At 38.9% G+C, this 27,620-nt stretch overlaps 1 protein-coding gene across 2 annotated transcripts in view; it reads right to left on the reverse strand.

Annotated features, from left to right (window-relative positions):
* The window catches only part of CCDC146 (coiled-coil domain containing 146), a 260,083-nt gene that overhangs the window by 20,243 nt on the left and 212,220 nt on the right, over window positions 1–27,620 (reverse strand). For both annotated transcript variants that reach the window (XM_063667681.1, XM_054494951.2), the window contains 6 exons: window positions 19,025–19,082; window positions 17,081–17,257; window positions 14,529–14,602; window positions 13,381–13,608; window positions 11,626–11,812; window positions 244–339 (listed from right to left, as the gene is read on the reverse strand). In XM_063667681.1, coding sequence (XP_063523751.1) covers window positions 244–339; window positions 11,626–11,812; window positions 13,381–13,608; window positions 14,529–14,602; window positions 17,081–17,257; window positions 19,025–19,082 — 820 coding nt within the window. The remainder of the gene's footprint in view (window positions 1–243; window positions 340–11,625; window positions 11,813–13,380; window positions 13,609–14,528; window positions 14,603–17,080; window positions 17,258–19,024; window positions 19,083–27,620) is intronic.

Consider the following 27,620-nt stretch of genomic DNA (forward strand, 5'->3'; position numbering starts at 1 on the left):
AACAGCCCATAATTTAAAAATCTCATTCCTTTGAATACTTTTTGTGGTTCAAACATATTCTTTTTTCTCAAATTTAATGTAGGATTGGAGTGGACTTTGAGATGAAGAAATATGCCCACATTAAGCAGGATCATACTCTCTTTGATGACTCTCTTATTGATAAGGTTTTGTGGAGCACAGTTAAAAGCACAACTTTGTAAGAACCCTTCTTAGATAGAAGCTTATATGAGCGTTGATATTAACCTGTTGGGCCAAATTCCTCTTAGCTACTTCAACTTCCTTGTGAAGCTCTCGCCTTCTCTCAGATAATGTAGAATCATCTTTGGGGATAGCTTCAATCTGGAAATCAAAATTTAAAACACGCATTTATGTAAGAAATAAATCTTTGGGAGGCTGAGGCAGAGAATTGCTTGAACCCAGGAGGCAGAAGTTGCAGTGAGCTGAGATTGTGCCACTGCACTCCAGCCTGGGTGACAGAGTGAGACTCTGTCTGAAAATAAATAAATAAATAAATAAAATTCACTGCCATGTAGTCAACCTCATCACACACTTTTTGAAAATGCTGAGCAAATCACGAGTCTCAATCTTATAATAACTTCCCTTTATACCAAATATTCTTTATAAGCCATGGGAAATTAAAATATGAAGACCTGCCAAAAATCTATAATTTGCCAGCTGCAAATGTTTATTATTTAGAAATAAATCTTACTAATAGCTAACACTTATTGAACATAAACTAAGTGTCCAGCAAGGTTCTAAATGCCTGTATATACGATCTTATTTCATCGTTACAATACCCCTCATGAGGTGGGGAATATTTTCTCCAATTGTACAGATGAAGAGAATGAGGCACAAACACACTTAAGCAACTTGCCTCAGTGGTGCAGGTGCAAACCCAGGGAGGTAGACTTGGAACCCGTGATCTGCCTAACTCATGACCCAGCACTTTGGAGACATGAATATACTATGACTATTCAAATTATAGTTATTATAAAATGTGAGTACATTTATGAAATCTTATAGGATAAAGAAAAATATGTAATTTATTAATAATAGTGGGGATAGTTTGCTACTTATATATAGTCATTTGATTAGTAGCTGGAAATTTCTTACACAAAAGAAAAGCCTCAACTTTTTGGCTGATACCTAAAATTTCACTATTACATTTCTGTTGTAATGGCTTGCACTTTTCTCCTGTGTTGACGTACTTTAGGGAGAAGGCAAATCTCACTCTTTAAGTCTTTGTTGCCCTATTAGGAATGAGCTTGTCAGATTCTTTGTGATGAAGATGAGAGTAGAGAGGAGGACATGTGGCAGCTGATGGGGAAAGGGTACCTTTCAAGGCTACAGGGAGGGTCATCTTGGGGTGCTTCCAGCCTACTTGACTTAGAGCAAGTTTAGAGTTGGCTATTTACACCAAAAGCACTTGACTCCAATCTGATGTGGTTCAGTTCCTACTATGACAGCACACACTTGTTAGGCCCTAAGGTTGAGTACTGGCCAAAATTTAGACCCAAGAAAGGAATATCACACTGTCTAGTGATTTGAAGGTTACTTAACAGGATCTTTTTGAGGATCATGCTGCTATGTTAAAGTTACTAAAGTGTGTCTTTGGATGCTCCATCATCCATGAATCAGGGTGTCTTCAGTAGCACCTTCTGTACCCTCAGGTGTCCATGTCCTGCTTTTCCATTGGGTCTCCTACCCTGGAGCACTAGCTCTTGAGATGCACACACTGGACTTAGGAAAATGAGATGTGGTCTTGTGAAACATGTCTGACAATATACAGAATGTTGTGGGCTTAACAAACATAAAAGTGCTACAGCAGATCAGAAAAGGGAGAACTCAGTATAGAATTGAATAATTGGGAAAGCCTTCCTGGAAGATGTGAATGAATATCAAGGAAGAGTTGATTTCTCCTTTAGGAAAGTCAAGTTAAGACCTCCTGGATAGAGGAACTCCAGCAAACATCCTGGGTCCCTGTCTGATTCTCTGCTACAGGTGTGCCTGGAGTGGGCTGTCCTCATGCTCAGCTCCCAGATATAGGCAGATCTAAACATGAATAACAGGGACCAGGAACCCTTATGAAGTTTTGACAGAAAATATGATGAGAACACACTCACTAGCTAGTATGTCAACTAAAGGCTCTTGACAGATTTTTCTGGCTTGAGGTCTAGACACTTTGGTTATTTCCAATATTTTGAAACACAAACAATACTGCAATAAATTGTATTCATTTTTGAACTCTGGCTACTGCTTCTCTGATACCATTTTCAATTCTCCGTAAAGCCCAGCACTCTAGTTTCAGGCAGGAATTAGGTAGGTTTGGCTTGTGGAAGAGGTGACATGATAAGCCATTGGTAGCAGAGCCTCCTGGTTGCCTAGCCAATAGCTACCCTCCACCTTGATCTTAGCAACTCTATTAGTCAGGGTTCTTTGTAACTCCATATATCTATATATCTCCTATTAGTGTGTGTGTATATATATATATATAATAAAAAGGGGAGTTTATTAAGTATTAACTCACAGGATCACAGGGTCCCACAATAGGCCATCTGCAAGCTGAGGAGGAAGGAAAGCCAGTCTGGGTCCCAAAACCGAAGAAACTTGGAGTCCGATGTTCGAGGGCAGGAAGGGTCCAGCACGGGAGAAAGATGTAGGCTGGGAGGCTAGGCCGGTCTCTCATTCACATTTTTCTGCCTGTTTATAGTCTAGCCACACCGGCAGCTGATTAGATTGTCCACACCCAGATTAAGGGTGGGTCTGCTTTCCCCAGCCCACTGACTCAAAGGTTAATCTCCTTTGGCAACACCTTCACAGGCACACCCAGTATCAATACTTTGTGTCCTTCAATCCAATCAAATTGACATTTACTATTAACCATGACAGCAACAGAATGCTGTTTTTTTTTTTTTTCTTTTTTCTTCAGAGCTGCAATGTATCCAGGGGTCCTCACACTTCTTTGCAGCTGGGGGTGCCCATATGAGCTAAGACAAGCCAATGAAATGTAAGTGGAAGTCTGTGAGGAGGGGTCCTGGGAAAGTTGCTGTTTTCCTGTTAAAAGGAGCTGGCCAAGCCAGCAATCATGTATGTCTTTTGCTCGTTGCCCTTCCTCCTCCTTTTGCCAGTTTATGCTTAAAGGTAGAATAGCCATTTTCTGACCATGGAGAAACAATGTACACACTAAGGTTGACTGAAAGGGGAGCTAAAAGGATTCTAGACTTTTCATTATGTGAAATAACCTGTTGTGCCTACCTGTGCTCTTTTTATTAAGTGAGTAAAACAACTCCCTATTTAGCAAAATCATTATAGTTGAGTTTCTATTACTCGTTGAGGCCAAATTGCAAACCTAACCTAATACGTGTTTCTTTTGAAAGGAAACCTTCCTAAGGTAATCTGGAAAATAGGCTGGAGTTAGACTGAAGTCTCCATTAATGTGGGAGGAAAATAACTATCAAGTATCAAAGTTCTAATTACATGGTCTGCAGTTACTTGAGATATTTTCCATTTCTTTTGAGCCCCAAATTGCATATATCAGGTTTTGTAAGCTTATGATAGTTCTTTTAGTTTTTATAGTGTAGCATTTCACATTTAAAAATGTATTTATTGTGACCAAACAACAGAAATGTGTAAAGTAAAAAAAAAAAAATCTGCTTCCTACCTCTGCTACTTCAAGTACTACTCCCCAGGAGTCACTATTAATAGTTTTGGTGTCTGTTCTTCCAGGCATTTTCAATGCATGAATAATCATCGGTAACTTTCATAAAAGTTAAGAAATTAGACATTATTTGTTGCTGTAAATATCCCAGTTATTTGATATCAGTGAACCTCAGTTTAACACTTTGATATTTTTCTAAAGCGTTCCAACCTTTCATGAGGCTTGTACCTTGAGTTTCTGGGAGAGTCTCTATGTACAAGTCAAATGCCATAGGAGAATCAAACAGCTATCTCTGGGGGAAAATACATTCTGAAGAATAGCTAGAGCTCTTCATGTTTACCTTTTATCTCTTTTAGTTTTGGATTGCATGCAAGTCTGAAAAAATGTTCACTTGGGCTGGGAGTCCCTGGCCTGACCCACTCCTGTTTTCAAGTACTGCCAGCTGTGGGCAGTGGCTGGGCTAATTATAAATCACAGGGTCAAAGAGGAAGTTAGTCTCTCACTGAAACTGTACTAGAAAAAAACAGATTTTTCTTAAAATCAACAAAGGAAAAGGATTCTAATACATTTTAATTTCTGCTAGTTTTCTATTCTATGGGTGCTATTTTGTGGACTTAATAGCTAGTAGTGTCATAATACAAATAGCTTTTATAATATTTGTTAAAATCTGAACAACTTGGGCGCATTCCACTGCAAACTCCTCTTTGGTCAAAGGCCATGCCTCACATATTTTGTGTCCAGTCAGATCAAACTACAGTGACAAGCCTCACCATCACAGACAGCTTCCAATTAGATTTATAGCAGCCCATGCTTAAATATAAGCAGATAGCCAAGAATTACCATACATTGGAGGAAAGTTTCTAATAAGAAAGAGACAAAAACAAACAAAAAAAGAAAAATACAGAAAAATCACGGAGAAAAAGTCTTATTTAGGACAAGAAGAAGAAAAAAGAAACTATCATTAATAGCCTCAATGAGATAAGAGATTAAAGATACTATGAAAAAGAAACATTCAGAGAACAAAAAGAGCACATGGAAATATAAAGTATGATAGCATAATGAAAGAGTAGAAGGGTTGAAAGGAAAACTTGAGGAAATTTCTCTTTTAGCAAGTCAAATGACAAAAAAGAATGGAAAATAAAAGAAAAAAGACAAGAAAATTAGAGGACTGTTTTAGAAGGTCCAACATCTGCGTAAAAGGAATCCAAGACAGAACGGAGAAAATCAAATGGACAAAATTAAATAATTCAAGACAAAGTATCAGAAGGACATACATTTCCATAGACAGAGAACCCATTCAGTGCCCTACACAATGGATACAATGGGAACATCATTGTAAAATGTAAAAATTCTGGAGGCAAGTAAGAGATCCTATAAATTCCCAGCATGGAAAAAAAATGGCTTCAAATAAAGGATCAATATTCAGAATGACATCAAATCTTCTTAATAGTGAAGCTAGAAGACAGTTAATCTAATGCCTTCTTCCTGAGGGAAAATGATTTCCAACCTAAAATTCCATATCCAATTAAAGCATTAATTGTCTGTATGGCTAGTGTGAGGGTAAAATATTTTTTAGCATGCAAGGTCTTCTGACATACAATTTCCAACACACAAAGTCTTAAACAATTACTTTTTCACTAACATTTTTCTCATGAAGCTACTGGAAGACATGTCCCCTCCTCCAAAAGGGGGTAAGCTAAGAGAATAAAATAGATGAGACCCATGAAATAGAGTCGGAAGACAGGTGAAGGGCATCACCAAGATGATGGAGTAAGGCTCCTAGAATGAGAGCAGTGCAGTAAGCACATAGAGAAATGGGACTACTTTGGAACAAGTCAGAGGGCTGAGAAAGAAAAAGGCAGCCCCTGATATCCAGGAGCAGAACTGGTACGCATAGGTAGGCCTTGGTATTCTCCTGTTGAACATAAACAATTGCCCAGAACATCAACTTCAGACAAAGCCACTCTGTAATCATGATGGATCAGGACAAAAACAAGGCCACTCCATAATTGTATTTGAACACAGACAAAAACATGAACATTGTCCAAGCCACAAAATACCATAAATTCTCCTTGTACAGCTTTGTTTAACAATCACAGCTTTAGTCTCCATCTAATCTTTTCTTTTTCTAGGTAAAATTTAAGATACTCTACCACAGAATTACTCTCATTTCCTGAGAACATCCAAATTCAGGGCAAAGTCTCATTTCTTTAAACCGTTCCTCAAGTCACATGACACAAATCCTGTAAGTCCTTTCTAATACCCTCTATTGAGACTCCCTACAATTCTCCATGGTGTGTGTTCTCCCTTGCTGCAATATGTAATAAACTCAGCTCATTCAACTGCTGATGTATTCCTGTTAGTCTTTGGCTAGAGGTCAATGATGAGGCTTAGAAGAGATTTCTTCAAGAATAGTAAATGAATAGGCCATCAAATGTGTTTTAATATACTGAGAGAAGATTTATATAATTGGAGAAGAATTTGGGATTGAACTAATAAGCACACCAAAAACTATAAAAGTGTAAAAACAGGATGTTTATAAATTCCTGGGAATACAAAATTTGGTAAGGAAGGATAATTATATAATATATATCACATGGCTCAGGCACGAATAGCCTTTATATATTCATAATAATGTGAATACCAAATTCTGAACTAATCAAAATTATGACATGAGAATACCGTGTGTACAGAGGGACAAGAAATGTATGTGTGATGAACAGGGGTCTAAAGAGGGCTGAATCCTCATCTTTTATAGTGATAAGTACAAAGATCAAGTCTATAACTGAAAACTCAAGTAGCAGCATCATAAACATGTTACTTGGGGTATGAAGATATATCAAAAGAATTGGCTGAAGAAACAGTGCTTGATTAGGAAGATGACTTGATTAGGAATGGGAAATACATGGACAATCTTTCTATGCCTGGGGCAGACATCACCAATCAACTACAGAGCTCCTATCTGACAAGTCAGCACTGGGTCTCAGAATCCTTTGCAATATTGGGCCGGGCGCAGTGGCTCACGCCTGTAATCCCAGCACTTTGGGAGGCCGAGGCAGGTGGATCACCTGAGGTCAGGAGTTTGAGACTAGCCTGGCCAACATGGTGAAACCCCATCTCTACTAAAAATATAAAAACTAGCCGGGCTTGGTGGTGGGTGCATGTAATCCCAGCTACTCAGGACGCTGAGGCAGGATAATTGCTTGAACTGAGGAGACAGAGGTTGCAGTGAATCGACATGGTGCCACTGTACTCCAGCCTCAGTAACAGAGTGTGACTCTGTCTCAAAAAAAAAAAAAATTCCTTTGCATTATCATCACTACAGGGAGCTACCCCCAAATGGAGGGAGCTGGCATTTGAGATGAAACCTGTTTGCTTTTATAGTATGATCTTTAAGATTCCTCTTGGTTCCTTCATTCTGTGATTATGTGAATTAAGGATCCATTGAATGTCTTGAGCAGGTGAGTGACACATGAATGTGTCACTTAAGAATATAAATTTGTTAGCAAAATGGAGGAAAAATTGGACATGAAAGGAGCTGGACCTATGGAGAACAGCTGGCGTACAGCTGCAGTCATTTAGGTAATGCAGAGTGGGTACTGAGAGGCATTTGCGGGGTTTATCAGTAGGGCCTGATGATGTCATCTTCTCCATATGAATAAAATAGCCATATTCACAGTCTCATTCTGACTATACCATTTCCTTTATAGCCTTTCAAAGAGTTCATATGTATAAAGGAAGGAAGGCAACATTTACTGAGTATCTTCTCGGTACCACACACTTTCCCATTTGTAGTCACTCATTTTTTGCAATAATCCCAATTCAAAGGTTTGGAAACAAGTAACATAGGTAGGAATTCAGTGGATCTAGAATCTGAACCTGACTGTGCCTGACTCAAAGGTGAAGCTCTTCTCAGTATAGTATGTTGTTATCATTGCCTTCAACACTGAAATGAGTCATGAAGAGAGAAAAATGCAGAACCACTTTTAAATCACAGCAAAGGGAGATGAAATTGCTAGAAAACTATAATTAAAGTATATAGAAAGTGTCATATTCACTTGGTAAGAGGATTTTGTCATTGTCACAATCTTGGACATGATCTTATGTTTAGAAAGCGAATAACTTTACAGACTCATGATATTCTAACCCCTACAACATGATGGTGTCAGAGCAAAATCCTAGGAATCATGGTTTTCTTTCTTTTCAGCGCCAAGTGGAAGTCAATAAGAGCCATGTTTAAATGCAGAGGTATACCGTAATGTGTGATATTACATGAGAGTATGATGTCTTTGCTTAAGTAATTCATTCCACTTTGTCATGCCAACGCACATGGTCATTAAAAGCTCTGATGGTTTTGACTAACCCCAGCAAAATCTTTCTGCCTATGGCGGGCAAATCTTCCACCTGCCCAAGTCTAGAGTTGGCAAATGTCTCAGGGAGGCAAAAGGCCACCTGTTTCTGCTCACCAGAAAGTGATGATGCCTTTGTGGAATTTACTTCCTACTTGCATATGTGTCTTAAAAATACATGATTTTTAGTTTATTGATTTCTTTCTGGCTGGTATAGCAGAAACGATGGTCCATCACAACGTTTTCTATTTTAACTAGAAGTGGAACTAGTAGGATTACATTGTGTATTAGGTTTATGTGTCCCTTCTATGGTACTTAATCTAGATTTTCTGGTAGAAGTGAACCTAAGTCTGTTTTTTTGTGTGTAGTCTTTTAGAACCAATCTTGTGATTTTTACCAATGTATAACCCTTCTTGAGCTAAGAAGTATTAATTTATGAGACAAATTTTTGCTTCTATTTAGGTTACCTTACACTTCAATATTAAGAATGCTTTGATGATTCAGCATTAGAAGCATATTGAATGGATTAACTTTACTTACTACCATAACTACCAAAATTGGTTATTAAAGGTAATTATACATTTTATCCCATTGTTTAAAGAAATCTTACTGAACAGTTATTTGATCAATAAACAGGAATTGTTTTATTAGTACAAGCAACACTTGCTGGTTTTAAGAGTCTCTTACTCATCACACTGAGGTTTCCATCAGTACTTTGAATGGACATTATACCTGTGGTCTACTATAATCTTACTATGACTGAGGTGGGGTGGCCACAGGGTCTGTGTTTGCCCAAGGTTCCAATTTAACATCCTAACATGCTGTGCTTTGGGCTAAGATGGAGTAGCTTATAGTAAACCAATGCTTCCAACAAGAATAACTTGGAAAGTTGGAATGAAAATATGTTTGAGGGCATGAGAGTTGCAAAGGTTAGTAGAGTTAAAATCATCAAAGGTATTAGCACTGTCTTGGAATAGTAGTAAAAATACAAATAATTTATATTTGACTCTACTAAGTCAAAGATGACTGTTGTAATCTTCAGGGTAACCACCCAAAGAATAGAAATAGAATGTAAAACTAACGGATGCATATCTAAAACAAGGATAGCAGAACAATATGAAACGTTGATTAATCCCAAGGAAGGAAATGTGGGAGAGAAAATGGAACATGAAGCGGATGGGACACAGAGAAAGCAAAAGTAACATCACAGAATAAGGTCAAATATATCCACAATTACATTAAGTATTAATTTCTAGACTAAATACAAGAATTTAAAAAGGCAGAACTTATCAGACTAGATTTTGAAACGTATGTGCTGTGTATATGAGACACACCAAAATGAGGACACAGAAAGAGTGACGGTAAATAGGGCTGGGTGCGGTGGCTCACACTTGTAATCCCAGCACTTTGGGGAGGCCGAGGCAGATGGATCACTTGAGGTCAGGAGTTTGAGACCAGCCTGGCCAACATAGTGAAAGCCTGTCTCTACTAAAAATGCAAAAATTAGCTGTGTATGGTGGCACATGCCTGTAATCCCAGCTTCTTGGGAGGCTGAAGTATGAGAACTGCTTAAACCTGGGAGGTGGAGATGGCAGTGAGCCAAGATGATGCCTGCACTTCAGCCTGGGCAGCAAAGCAAGACTGTCTCCAAAAAGAAAAAGAAAAAAAAAAAGAAAGTAAATAATACCATGTAGAATCTAACACACCAAAAGATAGTGTAACTGATGTTATTATTCTAAAATCAGACAAAATAATCTTTTAAGGCAAAAAGCACTACTAGAGTTAAAGAGATTTCAGAGTGATACAAATAAATATACCTGTTGGAATTGCAATAAAATGATTAAATAAGAAGTATATATATCATAAATATACTATGTATAACAGTTATATAAAATAGTTATTTGTGAAAACACATATATAGTAGAACATACATGTTTGTTTTGCAAAAGACTATAAAAGTACATTTTGCCTCACTGAGATAGAAAACTTCCTTTTTTTGTTTGAGACGGAGTCTGGCTCTGTCGTCCAGGCTGGAGTGCAGTGGCACAACCTCAGCTCACTGCAACCTCCGCCTCCCGGGTTCAAGCGATTCTCCTGCTTCAGCCTCCCAAGTAGCTGGGATCATGGGCGTGCACCACCACACCTGACCAATTATTTTTAGTAGAGACAGGGTTTTACCATGTTGGCCACGCTGGTCTTGAACTTCTGACCTCAGGTGATCTGCCCACCTCGGCCTCCCAAAGTGCTGGGATTACAGGCGGCAGCCACTGCGCCCGACCAGAGAACTTCTTGAAAAGATTATAAGTGCCATTTGACAGCAAGACGAAGTCCAAGTCCTAGTTGTTCGTAACACTTATAACCCTAACCAATTTTTTCACACATGTTGCTTAAGGCTGGTCTTTCAGTCAGGACAGGCTAAGCTATGCTACAGAAATAAACAACCCCCAAATATCATGGCTTCGAACTACCAAAGCAAAGCTGTTTCCTACAAAGCCTGTGGGCAATCAAGAGGACTCTAAGACCACTGTTGGCTCAGCATTCCCGGCTGCTCCCATTTTACAGCACCTCCGTGGCGTCATGCACTTCCACAATTACCACAGGAGAGGGAAAAAACAGCTGGAGGGTCTCACATTGGCAATTAGATGTTATAGGCTGGAAGTGACATGTGTCACTTTTGTCTACAATCCTCTGGCCAGAATGAGTTATATGACCCTGCTCAACTGCAAAGGGTGCAAGGAAGTATAAACTTTCTATGTGCCCAGGAGGAGAGGAGAACTAGGCATAGGTTAGGATCAGAGGTGTCTACCACAGCTGGAAACTCCTGTTCAGATTTCTAGGTCGTGACCCTCCATAAGGTTCTGGAGCATGACAGTCCTGAAGAGAATGGGGAAGGTTTCTATACACCTAGCTGCTTCATCTCAGAGACTGACCCCTTTTTCGCTCAAGGAAGGCTCTAGCACAAGGCTGCAGCCCTCTCAAGGATCCTCTGCCCTTTCAGTGGTGCTTGGTCATTTACCACAGGGAGTACCCTCTGAGAGAAAAGAGAGCCAGGGGCAACAGGACCCCTCACTTGGGAACACAGAGGCAGGTAACAGTTGTCTTGAGCATCTTCTGACTGGAGTACACCTCTGACCCTGCACAGAATTAGCCAGGCAGCCTGATATTGGGTTCTGGATTGCCCTTGCCTAGTCGGAAGTACAGGCTGCTGATCGTCTATATCTACATAGTTTGATCTAGTCCTTCACTGTTACAGTCTGCCATGACACCATGCCGGATCTGACTCTTTCAACTGGTGAAAATAATGATCCACTTGGCCCCATTCTGCAGTGAACCCTCTAGCTCTTCTAGAACTGGATAGTCTAGTCATTTCCCCAGGTCAGGCCGATGGATGACTGATCCAAACAAGACATTTCTCTAATCTTGGGTTAGCAAAATGAGATTACGAAACATTATAGGACTATAGATTTCATAATAGGCTTGTTGCATTTGAAAATTACCTTTTCTCTGTTACTTGTATTTTCTTCTTCTCTATTGGCAGCAAAAACAACTTCCTAAAATATTTTTACTTCAAAAGTTAGCACCGAGCTTAAAAATCAGATGGTAGTTTACAGCCCTCACCTCTAATAGAAGCCTTTGATGCAGTGCTTGAGTTTGCCTAAGTGCATCCCAGGACACTTTCAAGAGCAGTTCCATCTTTCTTAAATTTCGAAAATCTCGTTCTTTCTCTCTTTGCTTACGAGAAAGTTCATCATGGTAGTTCTGCTTGTCAATGAGACTGTTGCGTAAATTGAGATCCAAGATCCCTCTGTTCCCGGTAAAGGAAGAAGATGAAAATGATTTTGTTATCAGCTGTCCTAAATGTTTTTCAAAACTTATCAAGACAGCATGCTGAATATTGGCTCCCAATCTCTTCTGGCAAAGACCTAAAAACAGAACTACCGTTTGACCCAGCAATCCTATTACTGGGTATATACTCAAAGGAATATAAAGTGTTATATGATAAAGACACATGCACACGTTTGCTCATCACAGTGCTATTCACAATAGCAAAGACATAGAACCAACCTAAATGCCCATCAGTGGTAGACCAGATAAAGAAAATGTGGTACATATGCCACGGACTATTATGCAGCCATAAAAAAGAATGAGATCATATCCTTTGCAGGAACATGGATGGAGCTGGAGGTCATTATCCTTAGCAAACCAATGCAGGGACAGAAAACCAAATATCACATGTTCTCACTTATAAGTGGGAACAAAATGATGAGGATACGTGGACACATAGAGAGGAACAACACACACTGGACCCTTTTGGAGGGTTGAGGATGGGAGGAGGGAGAGAATTAGGAAAAATAATAGGTACTAGGCTTAATACTTGGATAATAAAATAATCTGTACAACAACCCCCCATGACACAAGTTTACCTATAACAAACCTGTATGTGTAACCTTGAACTTAAAAGTTTAATAAAAGACAGCATGCTCAGTATATACACACATGACTATTCTCATGTTGGAATCATAAATTGTAAATAATGCCAAAGGCAGCGAGGTTTGTGAGTTGGTATCATTTAGAACTGCAGTCTTATAACCCCCACCCCCCCAAAAAATAACAGATTGGCAGAGATAGAAGCCTCCAGTTTCCCTGAAATTTTACTTAAAAGCAGGACATAGGCTGGGCGCGGTGGCTCACGCCTGTAATCCCAGCACTTTGGGAGGCCAAAGCAGGTGGATCACGAGGTCAAGAGATCGAGACCACATGGCCAACATGGTGAAACCCTGTCTCTAATGAGAAGAAAAAAAAAATTAGCCGGGCGTGGTGGTGTGCACCTGTAGTCCCAACTACTCGGGAGGCTGAGGCAGGAGAATCACTTGAACCTGGGAGGCAGAGGTTGCAGTGAGCCAAGATCGTGCCACTGCACTCCAGCCTGGCGACAGAGCAAGACTCCATCTCAAAAAACAAACAAAAAAGCAGGACGTAAAACTCTCCTAGGGAATTACACCATGAAATTGCTTCTATTAGAAAAAAGTCAAGATGGCCTAAGAAGTATCATTCATTTGTTGGCAAAATCCCTGAACTAAACATAACATACTCCAGTGACAAATTTTCCAAAGGCACATTCAGAAACTTACAACATCACAACAGATTTTATCCTGAAAATCTGGTAAGAGAAAATTGAGAAAATTTGAGTAAAGTATCAAAAAATACTTCGAAGTGCTTTATTTGATAATATATTAATGGTAAAAGTTGATTTAAAATTATCTTAAAATATTTATTGACTCAACACCAAAGTGAGATAATATTTTGAATTCTCAAATATAAATTGAAGAAAAATTTAGATGACAGAACACAACATACATAAATATAACTAACCTTTCAGTTAATGAAGTTGCTTCATTCTCTCTGGCTAATTCCAATAGCTTGACCAATTGGTTATGTTCTCGTTCTTTGATTTCAAGTAAGGCTCGTTTGCCTTCAACTTCCTTTATTACATTTTCCTTCTCTTCCACTATAGCACTAACCTTGTTTTCAACTTTCTTTAGGGAGTCATTTAGCATTTTGACTTCTTGTTCCAAGACAATTTTTTTCTTTTCCATTTCTCTGTAGGGGATACACACACACACACACACACACACACACACACACTTGCCTTATTTTGAGGCCATGCTGGCTTTACCTATTGCTTTCTAACCAGGCAGCAGAAGAGATAGTCATAAATTCAATGATCTCAGCAGTGGGTAAAGACCACAGATGGGTGGGACTTGGAGGGTATCTCCACTGAGCGCCACGGAAGGCAGGAATTTGCCCAGCCTCCCGACTTTCTCTGCAGATCCCAATTTGCTACCATCTCCTGTGATTCAACCCTCATCCTGACCAGCCTCCTGGAACTGACCTGAGTTTCTCAACTTTGATGTTGGTGAGCTTAGTTTTTAGAACAGTTACTAGTGCCTGCCTCATTTTTCCCTTTTCTCTTAAGATTAGTCACTAGAGTAATTATATTATTTTTCCAGAATTTGTGTATCTTCACTTAAAATCTTTATCTTTTTTGGTTCCTCTAAACACTGAGAATTTCCTCAATGACCTCTGCCTCCCAATCTACTCTGAATATCTGAGGGGTGTTATACACATGAATGGGTGGCAAAGTGGGGAGTTACTATTATTTGGGCTTTGGGCTGCTGCCTGGCTGATATACTTCTAGACTATGAAATTCTAACCAGTTCACATAATTTATCCCATGCACCACTCTGTTAAAGTCAATTGAACTTCTCCATAAAAATATGACTTATAAATTGGAAACAGAATCTTGACCCATAATTAAGCCATAAATATTATGAACGATAGTAATTTGGTGCATTACTTTCTTTTAAAGAACTTGATATAAACAACCTAGACACGGCCCAAAGCAGAAATTTCTAAAATTATCATAGTAATTTAATGTGTCCAATGGTTAGTACTCTTGTTCTAGTGTGCACACATAACTTGGACTGGCAGGGATTCAAAGTAAAAATATTAAATCATACATTTTTTTGCGTGTTATTTTTTCTATCTCTTTTCCAATTTGTACTGGAATGGTTTGATGGTGGGCTACTTCATCCTAGTAAAGAAACGAAATCATGTTAAATTATGTGGTCTTTGGCTAGAAGCAATTAAGACAAGAAAATTAAATATGAGAGAGAAAGGAACTACAGTATGTAGATACTTACCATCTGCCCTGTGTGCTTTAATTATCCCATTTAATACTCACGGTGACCTTGTAAGAGAGCTATATTTGTTATCATTTTGAAGAGGAGGTAACTGAGTGTAGCAAATACTGTTGGTCCTCTGCCCAGATTCCCTTTATGGAGGTACAGATGCTCCTCCACATACAATGGAGTCACGTCCCAATAAACCCATTGTAAGTTGAAACTATCTTAAGTCGAAAATGCATTTAATACACCTAACCTACTGAAATCATAGCTTAGCCTAGCCTACATTCTCAGGGCACTTTTATTAGTCTACAGTTCACCTAACACAAAGCTTATTGTATAATAAAGTGTTGAGTGCCACAAAGTAAATAAACATAACATATTGAATACTGTACAATAAATGTAATTTATTCAATACTGAAAATGAAAAATGGAATGGTTGCATGGGTACTTGAAGCATGGTGTCTACTAAATGCATACTGCTTTCACACCACTGTAAAGTAGAAAAATCATAAACTGAACCATCATAAGCCAGGGCCCATCTGCCCACCCATCCCTCAGATGCTGCAGGGGTGACTGCTAATGGATCATGCTTAATGTCCTCTCCATCAGATTGTCACTGGCTGAGCAGAGCTGCCTTGTCAGGGAATGGGAGCCAGGGGGTGGAGGGAGGAGGGGAGCAAGCTGCGACCAATGACTAATTGATGTGGTGATCTAACAGACACCCCCACCCCCACCTCTGGGTGCAACAGCCTCTGTGATGCAACTCATGACTTCTTGAGTTATCCTTGGGATCAGGCTGAGACTAGAGTTCTCCTGAAGCAGCTGTTTTCTGGCCCAGCTTCTTCCCCAGCTCTATCCTGCTTCCCTCCATCTCCTATAGGATTCTCCTTAGAGCTCTCCCTCCATTAGTAGTTGTCTTAGGGTCTGTTTCTGGGGAGCCCTGCCTAAGACTCATGCTACAAGAAGTTAAATAAGTTTCCCGAAGTCACACAGCTAGTAAGCGGCAAGGCCAAGCTCAGAAGCTAAGTTTGTCTAACACCACACCTCCCACTATGCTCTGTGGATTCATGGGAGGTTCAGTTGAAGTCTCAAGAGTCTTACATACTCAGCAAGGGTTATAGAAAAGCCCCTTCCTGCCCGAGGTTGTCACTGGACTTTAGAGCCAGGGATAACACACATGCAGGGAGGTTGAATCTGTCACTGCAGTGTGGTGGGCGAGACATTTCTCTGTGGGATCTTGCTCAGTCCTGGGCAGATCAAATTTTGTAGGGCTGAAACTTGTACAATCTGGGGGGCCCACGTTAAGAGAATGAGTAAAAAATTACAAATGCTAACTTAGGTACAGCATCTTGGAAGAGGTTCATGCAAGTGAGGGGCCTGAAGCTTAAGCTTCACTGGGTTCCTGTTAAATCCATCTCTGCTAGGGTCCTACGTTCTGGACAGCAGCTGGGCACATCTTGGCTGACTGCTCCAGAACTGTTATAGAAAAATAGGTCAAAATGTATCACCATTATCCCCTAAGCCAATGAGTTTCAGATGTTTTTAAAACAACTCTAGGTTATTTAAACTGTTTTGAGAGTTATTTATACATTTTTCAAAGTAAAATGAATTTTAATTCATTATCTCCTAAAACATAAATACAGGCCTTTCATCCCTTTTCTAGTGAGAGGACGTGGAATGCAATCAGACAAGGATAAGGTAATACAAATATATGTGAGAGGTTAGGACATTTGGTTTTGTGTGTGTGTGTGTGTGTGTGTGTGTGTGTGTGTTTGTTGTTGTTGTTTTTGAGAGGGAGTCTCACTCTGTCACCCAGGCTAGAGTGCAGTGGCGCGATCTCAGCTCACTGCAATCTCCACCTCCCGGGTTCAAGCAATTCTCCTGCCTCAGCCTCCAGAGTAGCTGGGATTACAGGCATCCACCATCACACACCTGGCTAATTTTTGTATTTTCAGTAGAGACAGAGTTTCACCATGTTGGCCAGGCTGGTCTCGAACTCCTAACCTCAGGTGATCCACCCGCCTTGGCCTCACAAAGTGCTGGGATTACAGTTGTGAGCCCCTGCGCCTGGCCATGGTTGTTCTTCAAGGAAACAATTGTGTTTGTGACACTTGTTTCTAATGTCCAAAAATGTTTGGTGAGGTCAGGAGAGACCTTTTCCGCGGGGTGAGGGCTCCAAATTAGAGTGATACTCCCAAACACCCTAAGGTCTTTTGTGAATTCCCAGAGCCTAGATTTAGTTTGATAGGATCAATCTCAATGCAGACATTTCAGTTTGTGAGACAATACCCCTCTTTATCCAACCTTGCTGGTTACTCTTGATATCACACACTTTTTCATCCATACAAGGCACAACGTTTAAATATCAACGGTAAGTAGCACACCTTTAGGGTGACCTGATGTTCCAACAATTCTTCTAGTTCCTTCTGCTCCTTTAGTAATTGCTTTTGTTTAGATGCCAAATCTTCTCGTAAATTTTTAATTTCTAATTTCTTCTGCATTATTTCTTTACGTAATTCTTCAGTGCTTTCTCTCAATATTTTCATCTTCTTCTCCATTTCCTTTAAAAGTCGTGAAGATGATTAGGTTATATAGTCTGAGCAAACATTTATCTACCTAAAAACTGAATTAAAACTAATTTCACTCACCATTTTGATTATTTTGAAGTTCATGAATGATTTCTCACAAGGTTAAATGATTTCTCACAAAGCTAAATGCAACTTATGATTTCTGACATCTTTAACAAAGGCATGATAATGATACTGCAGGTATAATTAAACACAACATTATATTTGAATTCTTTTATTAGTGCTCTTTTCTATCCTCCTACATTTAAAAACGTTTCATTTTATGTGTTAATTTTTATTTCATACCAAGAAGCGTGAAAAAAAATGTACAGTCTGTTTTCTAGTAGCTTTGTGATTTGACAAAATCAGATGCAAATAATCTTTGAATATCTGACTTATGGTTAACCTGAGTCACATGGGAACTAAAGACAGAGGTGTTCATATTTGGATACCCAACACTTTGCATTCCTTAATCTCCCGCTTTCTTATTGATATTACTTCTCTAGCTCATGCACATTCTCCCCAAATACCATCTATCTACCCCAGAATCATCAAAGATCTTTGTCTCATGTCTGATTACCTGGGGAGGGTTTGACTTATGGGAGAGAAGCCTTCTTACACTCAGAAGGTCTACAGGTTACTCTTACTAATGACTAAGTGCTGGGTCTATTTAGCCTGCCCTGGGCTTTCTGCATAGCTCCCTCTTCCCACCACTGCTGGGTGAGAGCATCATTGGTGATCCTAGGATCTGAATGAAAACTCAAAATGTTTTTCCCATAAAATCTGTATTGTAAATGATGGTTTGGCATACTTATTTGAATTAATAGTATTTTACTCTATGCTAAACAGGTTTTTTTGTGAGCTGGCCTTGGAATTAAACCACCACCAACACACTTCTGGATTATCAGAAGGTGGAAGGAGTGCAAAGTATGGTGATCATTCTATTTACATTCTATAATAGACTGTAAAAAGTGGCCACAAATTCCTCCTATCTGCAGGGTATGCATGTCCCTTTGCATTGTCTTCATCATTCTTCCCATTAAGAGGTAGGGCCAACTTGATTCTAGACTTGCCCATGTTATAATACTTGCATTGGCCAATGGGGTATTACCAAAAATGATTTTAGCAGAGGCCCAAAAAGGTCTTACATATTGGAGTTTGCTCTTTATTGAGGCTGGAAACCCTTCCACCATCATGTGACCAGCTAGTGTCATGTGACCTTAGACCAAGTAGCCTGCCAAATGGCTGGTATATGAATGGAGCTATCCTAGATTACCCAGCCCCAATTCGGCCAGCTCAGACCAGAAGAATTCAGAACTGTGAAAAAATGAAATGGTTGTTGTTTTAAGCCACTAAGTTCTGGGATGATTTGTTAGGCAGGAATAGATAAGTGATACATTTTCTTTGTAAAAATGTATTGTAATAACTTGAGATGTTCAGAGAGCTATGAGGGTAATAGCTATAGCAAGATAATATTTTTAGTGTCAACCACAGAATCTTTTTTTCTTCGGGAAACAAAGCAGATATTGTCCAACTAAATACAGCCTAAATTAGACGCCAGGTTGCTAAAGTCTGTAATAGGCATCACTTATATTTACTCCAGAAGTTATGTAGCTAGTCTTTTCAGCATCATTCACAGTTAAGACTTTAGAATCTTTAAAATGTTTCAGGCTATGGTGGTTGTGATAAACATTAATATTTATAAAAAGGGATGATTGAATCCAGCTGTATTTAAGAAACTCTATATCATCTAAGACTTACTCCTGGCTTTGGTATCTTCTCAAATTCTTTTACTATGATGATTTTTTCTTCCTTTAAGCTGCAAAAAAAAAAAAAAAAATCAAGTTTGAAAAACTACAAAGAAATAAGCTCTTTCTGTAATAACAACTTGCCATCTTCTCATCCCAGAATGTCATTCCCATGTTTTCTGCCAGGCAACCTGGTGTCCATTCTTTATGATGGCTTTCCTGAATCACAGGTGCATTGGGGTGCTTCCTCCTCCCCAGGACTCCCACCACAACTTTGTGAACACACACCCACTTAGAGGAGTTATCTCAGCACATTATAAATGTTGGGGACCACAGGCCTCCCCCCCTGGGACACAGGGTCCTTCCCAGCAGGCTCTGGGCTTTTTCTCCTTCATGTCACTTGGAATGGGCGGGTGCCTGCCTGGATTCCTGCTACAGCCTCCCAATCGATCTCCTACTTTGCCTGCATCCACCTTTGCCCATTAAAGTCAATTCTCCACCCATACCACGGTGATTTTTTAACATGTAAGTAAGATCACCTCACTTCCCTGCTTGATAAATTCCCATCACAACTGGACCAAAATTTGAACTGCTTTCCCAAACCTACATGGCCCTGCCTCATCAGCCTCTCTAGTCTCACAGCCTGCCACTCTCTGGCACCAGTCACAATGGCTTTCTTGCCAAGCTTGATTTTACCTCAGGGCCTTTGCCCTATCTGATCCCTCCAGCTGGTATGCTCTTGCCACAGATCTTTGCATAGCTCACTTCTTGCTTCATGCAGACCTGTACCGATATCACCTTCTCATAGAGGTGCCTGGCCATCTATCTAAAACACTACCAATAGTCCTCAAAACTCTTTCCTTGTTTTGCTTTACTTTCCTATACAGTATTCATCATGACCTGACATTATATTACACATCTCCCCACTAGAAAACCTAGCTCCCAGTTTACCACTGCATCATCATTGTCTTAAAAAGTACCTGCATATAGTTGCCATCCAGTAAAAATTAATATGAATAAATGGAACTGAAATTAGTTTTGTTCCCATCTTCATTATTTAAAATAATGTATGTGCTGAATGAGATACGGGCATGCATATGGAAATAGATCGTCACTCAGAATGACCTATTGTACCACATTCTTCTACATCCAGATTGCAGAAAACCCTCACAGAAATCACAGAAGGGAAGAGTCCACAGTGTTCAAAGGTGTGAAGAAGGGTTATTCAAAGAGCTCAGTTTCAGTTTTGTGTGACAATTGCATTCCTGAGGTATAACAAATGCTAGAGCCAGAAGAAACTTTACAGAGATCCAGATGTGATAGGGACATGGATACATAAGAGACTGAATGAATATTTCAGGTGAAGGGCAGACTTAGACCAGGAGCCAAGTCTAAGTGGTTATTAGGTATGGGTATTTGAGGACAATTATTTTTACTTTTGTTTCCACTACAAGCTATTAAAACTGTAACATGAACTCATAAGCAGTCCAGGTGGGCACACCTTGTCTACACTTCTATCCTGTCATTGGCTAAGTTTATAAGGATCTGCCTTTGGCCCTTGTGACAGACACCTTGCCATTGTTTGCTGCACCATTTTCCCTTCCTGGACACACAGGGGGATTATATTTCACTGTCTCCCTTGCATTTGGATTGGGGCCATTGGACTAATTTGCCCAAGGAAGGTGAGTGGAAGTAAGTAACAAATGTCTTCTCCAGCCATGTTGAACTTGGAAGGCACGTGCTCCAGCTGGCAAAGCTAAGGACAGAGGTGGCTGCATGACTTGCACTGGACTGTGCTATGAGTGAGAAACAAAATTCCATTGAGTTCTTCTGCGAGATTTTAAGATTTGTTCTTATTGCATAGTCTAGCTGAAGCCTAACTTCTCCTTTTCTTATTCTGTATACCGTTTCCACAGTGCCAGTTACAGTGATGAGTTGAACATCCTTATTTTCAGTTCAGAATTTCCCTGGAGCTCCAAATTTTTATGTTTAATTTCTTACTGGGCAATTCCAGTTGTGTATATCAAAGGCCCCTCAAATTAAAACTCATTATCTTCCCATCTGAAACCTACTGTTTTTCTATTCCTTCTTTTGGTAATGGCATTTCAATTCACTTAATTTTCAAAATTATAAACATGAGCATCTTTCTTGAAGCCTGTTTCTTGCTTCTATCAAGATTTTTTCTTCATTTTTAATTTTCAAGTTTTACTGTGATGCATTTGGAACATATTTCTTTGAGTTTACCCTGTTTGGGGCTTATTGAGCTTTTTGAATCTGTGGGCTTTTCTTTCACCAAACATGGGGAGTTTTCAGCCATTACTTCTTCCAATTTTTTTTCATAATCATATACCTTCTCTTCTCTTTCTGCAACTCCAGTGACATAAATTAGATATTTTGTTATTGTCTCATGGATGCCTATAGACCTGTTTTTTTGTTTGTTTGTTTTTGAGATGGAGTCTCGCTCTGTTCCCCAGGCTGGAGTCTCACTCTGTTCCACAGTCTGGAGTGCAGTGGCATGATCTCGGCTCACTGCAACCTCTACCTTGTGGGTTCCAGCAATTCTCCTGCCTCAGCCTCCCGGATAGCTGGGACTATAGGCACATGCCACCATGCCCAGCTAGTATTTGTATTTTCAGTAAAGACAGGGTTTCACCATGTTAGCCAGCCTCGTTTTGAACTCCTGACCTCAGGTGATTGGCCTGCTTCGGCCTCCCAAAGTGCTGGGATTACAGGCGTGAGCCACTGCGCCCGGCCATGGATCTATTCATTTTTATTCAAATTTTTTTTCTCTGTTCAGATTGGACAATTTTTATCTTCAAATTTACTAACATCTGTGTGAGAGAAAGAGCACAAGAGCGAGCGAGCAAAAGAGACTTTTTAATTCTCTAGAGAATCACAGCTCCAAAGGTTCCCTTCCCCCAGAATTTTGGCTCCTGTGGGCTCCCGTTACATATGACCTCTGCTATTGAGACCTAATCACAGCACTGTAGAATGCTCCCCTCCCTCCACACCTTACCACCATGTTCCGGAAGTCCTATTTAAAGCAGTTCCTTTTACCCAGTACATCCTGTCTGGCTATCAAGAAAAAAACTGCAAGGCACACTAAAAGGCAAAAAACACAGTCTGAAGAGACAGAGCAACCATCAGAACCAGATATGGCAGGGATGTGTGAATTATCAGGAATTTAAAACAACTATGACTAATAGGCTAAGAACGCTAACAGATAAACTCAATCACAAAATGGGCAGTTTAAGTAGACAGAAGGAAATTCTAAGAAATAATAAAAAAGAAATACTCAGCCAGGCGTGGTGGTTCATGCCTGTAATCCCAGCAATTTGGGAGGCTGAGGCGGGCAGATAACTTGAGGTCAGGAGTTCAAGACCAGCCTGGCCAATACGGTGAAATCCCATCTCTACAAAAAATACAAAAATTAGCTGGGCATGTTGGCGGCCACCTGTAATCCCAGCTACTCAGGAGGCTGAGGCAGGAGAATCTCTTGAACCTGGGAGGCAGAGGTTGCAGTGAGCCGAGATTGTGCCACTGTACTCCAGCCTGGACAGAGTGAGACTCTGTCTCAAAAACAAACAAACAAACAACAACAACAACACACACACACACACACAAAATACCAGAGATCAAAAGTACTGTATCAGAAATGAAGAATGCCTCTAACAGGCTTACTAACAGAACGAATTTGGCTGAGGAAGGAATCTCTGAGCTTGAGGATCTCTTACTAGACACTACCCAAACTGAAAAAAAAAAAAAAAAAAAGACTAGGAAAAAACCAGAATATCCAAGAACTCTGGGACAACTACAAAAGGCATAAATACTCATAACAGGAATACCAGGAGAAGAAAGAAAGGAACACAAGAAATTCCTGAAGCAATAATGTCTGAGAATTTCCTTCAAATTAATGCAGGAAAATAAACTACAGATCTAGGAAGCTCAAAGAACACTTAGGCATATCATATGTAAATTACAGAAAGTCAAAGATAATGAAAATTCCTGAGAGAAGTTAGAGGAAAAACACATTTACCTATGGAGGAACAAAGAATTACATCCGATTTCTCCTCAGAAGCCATACACGCAAGAAGAGAGTAGAGTAAAATATTTAAAGTGTTGAGAGAAAAAAACACCAACCACCAACCTAAAGCTCTGTACCTTGTGAAATTATTCTCCAAAGCAAAGGAGAAATAAAGCCTTTCTCAGATAAAAATTGAGGACATTTGTTTGTCAATAGACCCGCTTTGCAAGAAATGTTAAAGGAAGCTCTTTAGAGGGAAGGAAAATTATATAGGTCAGAAACTCGGTTCTATACAAATGAAGAGCATTAGAGATGGAATCAGTGAAGGTAAAAGAAAAACTTTTGTCTTATTCTTGAGATAATAGATAACACTGTTCAAATTTATAATAGCAGCAATGTATTCAATTACATATGCATATATATTTATGTATGCCCATGTGTAAGTGAAATGAATGACAGCAATGATACAAGGGATAGGAAGGAGGAATAGGACTATCTGGTTATTTAAAAAGTACTTGAAGTGGTATAGTGTTATTTGAAAATGGTCTTAAATTAGTTGTAAATGTATATTGCAAACTTCATGGCAACCACTTAAAGTAAAAAAAAATGTAGAACTGATATACTAAGAAAGGAGAGAAAATGGAATTATATTAAATGCTTAGTTAAAACCACAAAAGGCATAAAAAGAGGGAACAAAAACAGGAATGAAGAACAAGCACAACAAATAGAGAACAGTAAAAATATGGCAGAAGATATTAACCCAACTACAACAGTAATCATTTTAAATGTCAGTTAAAAGATTGTCACAATGGACCCAAAAAGAAAACAAACAAACAAAAACAAGACTCGAATTATATGCTGTGTTTGCCAATAATCCAGTTTAAATATAAAGACACATATATATTAAAAGTAAATGGATAGAGAAAGATATGCCACACTAACATTAAAGAAAGATGAGTCACTAAATTAATTTCAGACAGAACAGACTTCAGAGCAAGAAAAGTTATCACAGACAAAGAGGGGCATTATATAATGATAAAAGAGTCAATCCTCTGAGAAGACCTAATTAATTCTTTTTTTTTCGAGACAGAATCTCACTCTGTCGCCAGGCTGGAGTGCAGCGGTGTGATCTCGGCTCACTGCAACCTCCGCCTCCTGGGTTCAAGCGAATCTCCTGCCTCAGCCTCCCGAGTAGCTGGGACTACAGGTGTGCACCACCACGCCCAGCTAATTTTTGTATTTTTAATAGAGACGGGGTTTCACCGTGTTCGCCAGGATGGTCTTGATCTTGACTTCGTGATCTGACTATCCTCAGCCTTTCAAAGTGCTGGGATCACAGGTGAGAGCCACAGTGCCCCGCCAATGAATTCTTAATATATTTGCACCTAACAACAGAACATCAAAATACATGAGGCAAAACTGATAGAAGTACAAGGAGAAGTAGATGAATCCACTCTCACAGCTGGAGACTTCAACATCCCTCTATCAAAAGCGCACAGATCCAGAAGTCAGAAGATCAGTTAAGGACATAGTCAAAACTCAATAATCCCATCAATCAATTGGATATACTTGGCATCTATAGAAAGAAATGTCAGTTTTTCTAAAAGCCAGTCATCATTGTAAATTGAGATTAACAAACAAAAGAAATAAAAACATTAGAAAGTACAGACAGTGAATGGGAACATATGGTTTTGTTCACTTATTCATGAGAAAATACAAAAAAAGTTTATATTTTTATTTTAACAAGATGAGAGGACACGATGCTAGAATGACATTTTGGAAATTGCTTCAAATAGCTTGAACGTTCTAAACAAAATAAGTTCGATATAATTGCGTATTTCTTCCAATAACCATATTTTGAACTGTTTTATCGACAAGATTTCCTGAAGAAATCTAGAGAAATATTTTTCACTTTTCTTGCTATTCTGCATTTAATGACTATTAAGTGCCAAAGAAGTCATATGATTTCCCAATATGGAAAGATTTTAAAGTTTGTATTGATCACACTTGGAAAATCATATGAAATAAATGAATACATAGACAATTATGTCCACTGGTTATAACAAATAACCAGATCCCACTAGCCCATAGATCCAGGAACATGAGCTAAAAGCACACGTACACCACGTTTTCTCATTTGTATACATTTAAGGGATACAAGTGCAGTTTTGTTACATGGATATATTGCAGTGTGGTGACATCAGGGCTTTTGGTACAACCATCACTCAAATTATATACATGTATACCCATTAAGTCACTTCTCATCCTTCACCCTCCTTCTGCCCTCCCATCCTTCTAAGTCTCCGGTATCTACTAGTCCACACTGTATGTCCCCGTGTACACATTACTTAGCTCCCACTTATGAGAACGTGTGCTATTTGGCTTTCTGTTTGTGAGTTTTTTTCACTTAAGATAATGGCCTTCAGTTCCATCCATGTTACTGCAAAAGACATGATTTCATTTTAAGACTGAATAGTATTCCATTGTATATATATGTCACATTTTCTTTATCCAATCTCTTGACAGACACTTAGGTTGATTCTTTATCTTTGCTATTGTGAATAGTGTTACAATAAACTTATGAGTGCAGGTATCTTTTGGATATGATTTCTTTTTCTTGGGTATATAGCCAGTAGTAGGATTGCCAGATTGATTAGTAGTTTTACTTTTAGTTCTTTGAGAAATATCCACACTGTTTTCCATAGAGCTTGTACCAATCACATTCCTAGCAACAATGTCTAAGTGTTCCCTTTCTCAGCACTCCACCAACATCTTATTTTTTATCTTTTTAATAATAGCTATTCTGGCTGGTATAAAATGATATATCATTGTGGTTTTAATTTTCATTTCTCTGATTAGTGATGAACATTTTTTCATTTGATTCTTAGCCATTTGTCTTCTTTTGAAAAATGTCTATTTATGTCCTTTGCCCACTTTTTAATGGGATTATGTTATTTTTATGAAATTTTATTTGCAATAATGTAGATGAATTTTGTAATACATGTGTCACATTGAATTTAATATAGGTTAGTTGTCTAGACCATAAATTGAAGCTGAGTTTAGATCTTTAAATAGTTATGCCTTTGCTTTTAGAGCTTGCATATACATTAGCGATATTTTACTTCCCAGGTATTGATCCTACACCTTGGGCATGCTGCCACCAGGGGGTGGTAGTGTGCTACTATCTTTTGGTTATAAAGGCAACCTGAGTATTTCTGAGTTTCAAAATGGTGACAGCAAGTTCTTTCACAAGATGTGACTTATGGTCTTTTCTTTAAATATATTTTTATGTTTAAACAAACAAAATGACTAATTCTTTAGGACATTTAAAACTTACATTTCTATGATACATTTTTTTTTATTAAGAAATACTGATTTATTTCCTCTAAAAGGAATGTACTTTTCTATTTTTAAAGATTATAATCCTACTCCATCATACATGGTTGATCATTTTTATTTTCCCTGTTATCTTTTAATAAACTTATTTTAAATGTATATGTGTGGTTGAATCCATTTTTACCTAACATTTAATTAAAATATTTTCCTAAGTTGCTAAACAGACTTTATAATAATAGCTATTTTCAAGGTTTTCTACTGGGTAGATGTACCATAATAAAATAATCTTAAATATTATTTGGCATATACTGAACATACTGTGTGCCAGGTGCTTTAAATGCATCACATCTAAAATTCACAACCTTGCTAAGTAGGAATTGTTATTTTTGTTGTACAAATGAAGAAACTGAGGAGTTAAGCAACTTTTCCAAAGTCACACAGTCAAAGCTAAACTGACACACAAATACAGCTCTGACTACAGAGGTTCAGTATCAAGGTATTTCTGGAATGCATTATTTAAATATTCTACATTTTTTTAGAATTCAGATTGCTTCCAATTTTTCACTTTCATAAATATCAATATCTTTGTGCATTATATCTTTTTCTCTCCTTTTGGGTTATCACTTTTGCATGGGATTACTAGGGCAAAAACATGTTTTTGTTTCTGTGCCTCCTGGTATGTATTAACTCTTAACCTTTCAAACTTTCATTAAAACTTAAATCTGACATTTTTCAGCTTTCCTGACTAAGGGGTGCTTCGACATCAAAGCTCCTTAGGATTTACTTCCTGTCTAAAGCAAGGTCAAAAGGCTTTTGGTTTTAAGGATCTATGGGTGAAGAGATAATGCAGGAAGCCGGATATGCTGACATGTGTGAGAGGCATCATTCACCACAGAAGTAGAAACAGCATGGATGGGTGAAAGTTGCAAGAAGGTAGGTTTATAAATAAATCCAACAACATTTAAGTGTAGGAGCATTTCCAAAGTTGGCATGAACCTCTGTGGGAGGCTGAGAGCTTCCTGTTACCGGAAGTGTTTATGCATAGACTGAATGATCACTGAGAGGAGACTCAGGTGATTGACCTGCAGTCAGGGCTGAGAACAACCTTTGGAACCCATGGTCCTCTAACTATGACGTGAGTCAGAGTCACATAAGCAAATGTCACTTTGGGTGGGGGCGGTGGGCTGGGGCAAAAATCATAATCATTACTTTTTGGATGGGATCTTCCTTTTAAACAAGTGTCTCAGGT

This window comes from Pongo pygmaeus, chromosome 6 (genome assembly GCF_028885625.2).
Source record: "Pongo pygmaeus isolate AG05252 chromosome 6, NHGRI_mPonPyg2-v2.0_pri, whole genome shotgun sequence".
NCBI lineage: Eukaryota > Metazoa > Chordata > Mammalia > Primates > Hominidae > Pongo > Pongo pygmaeus.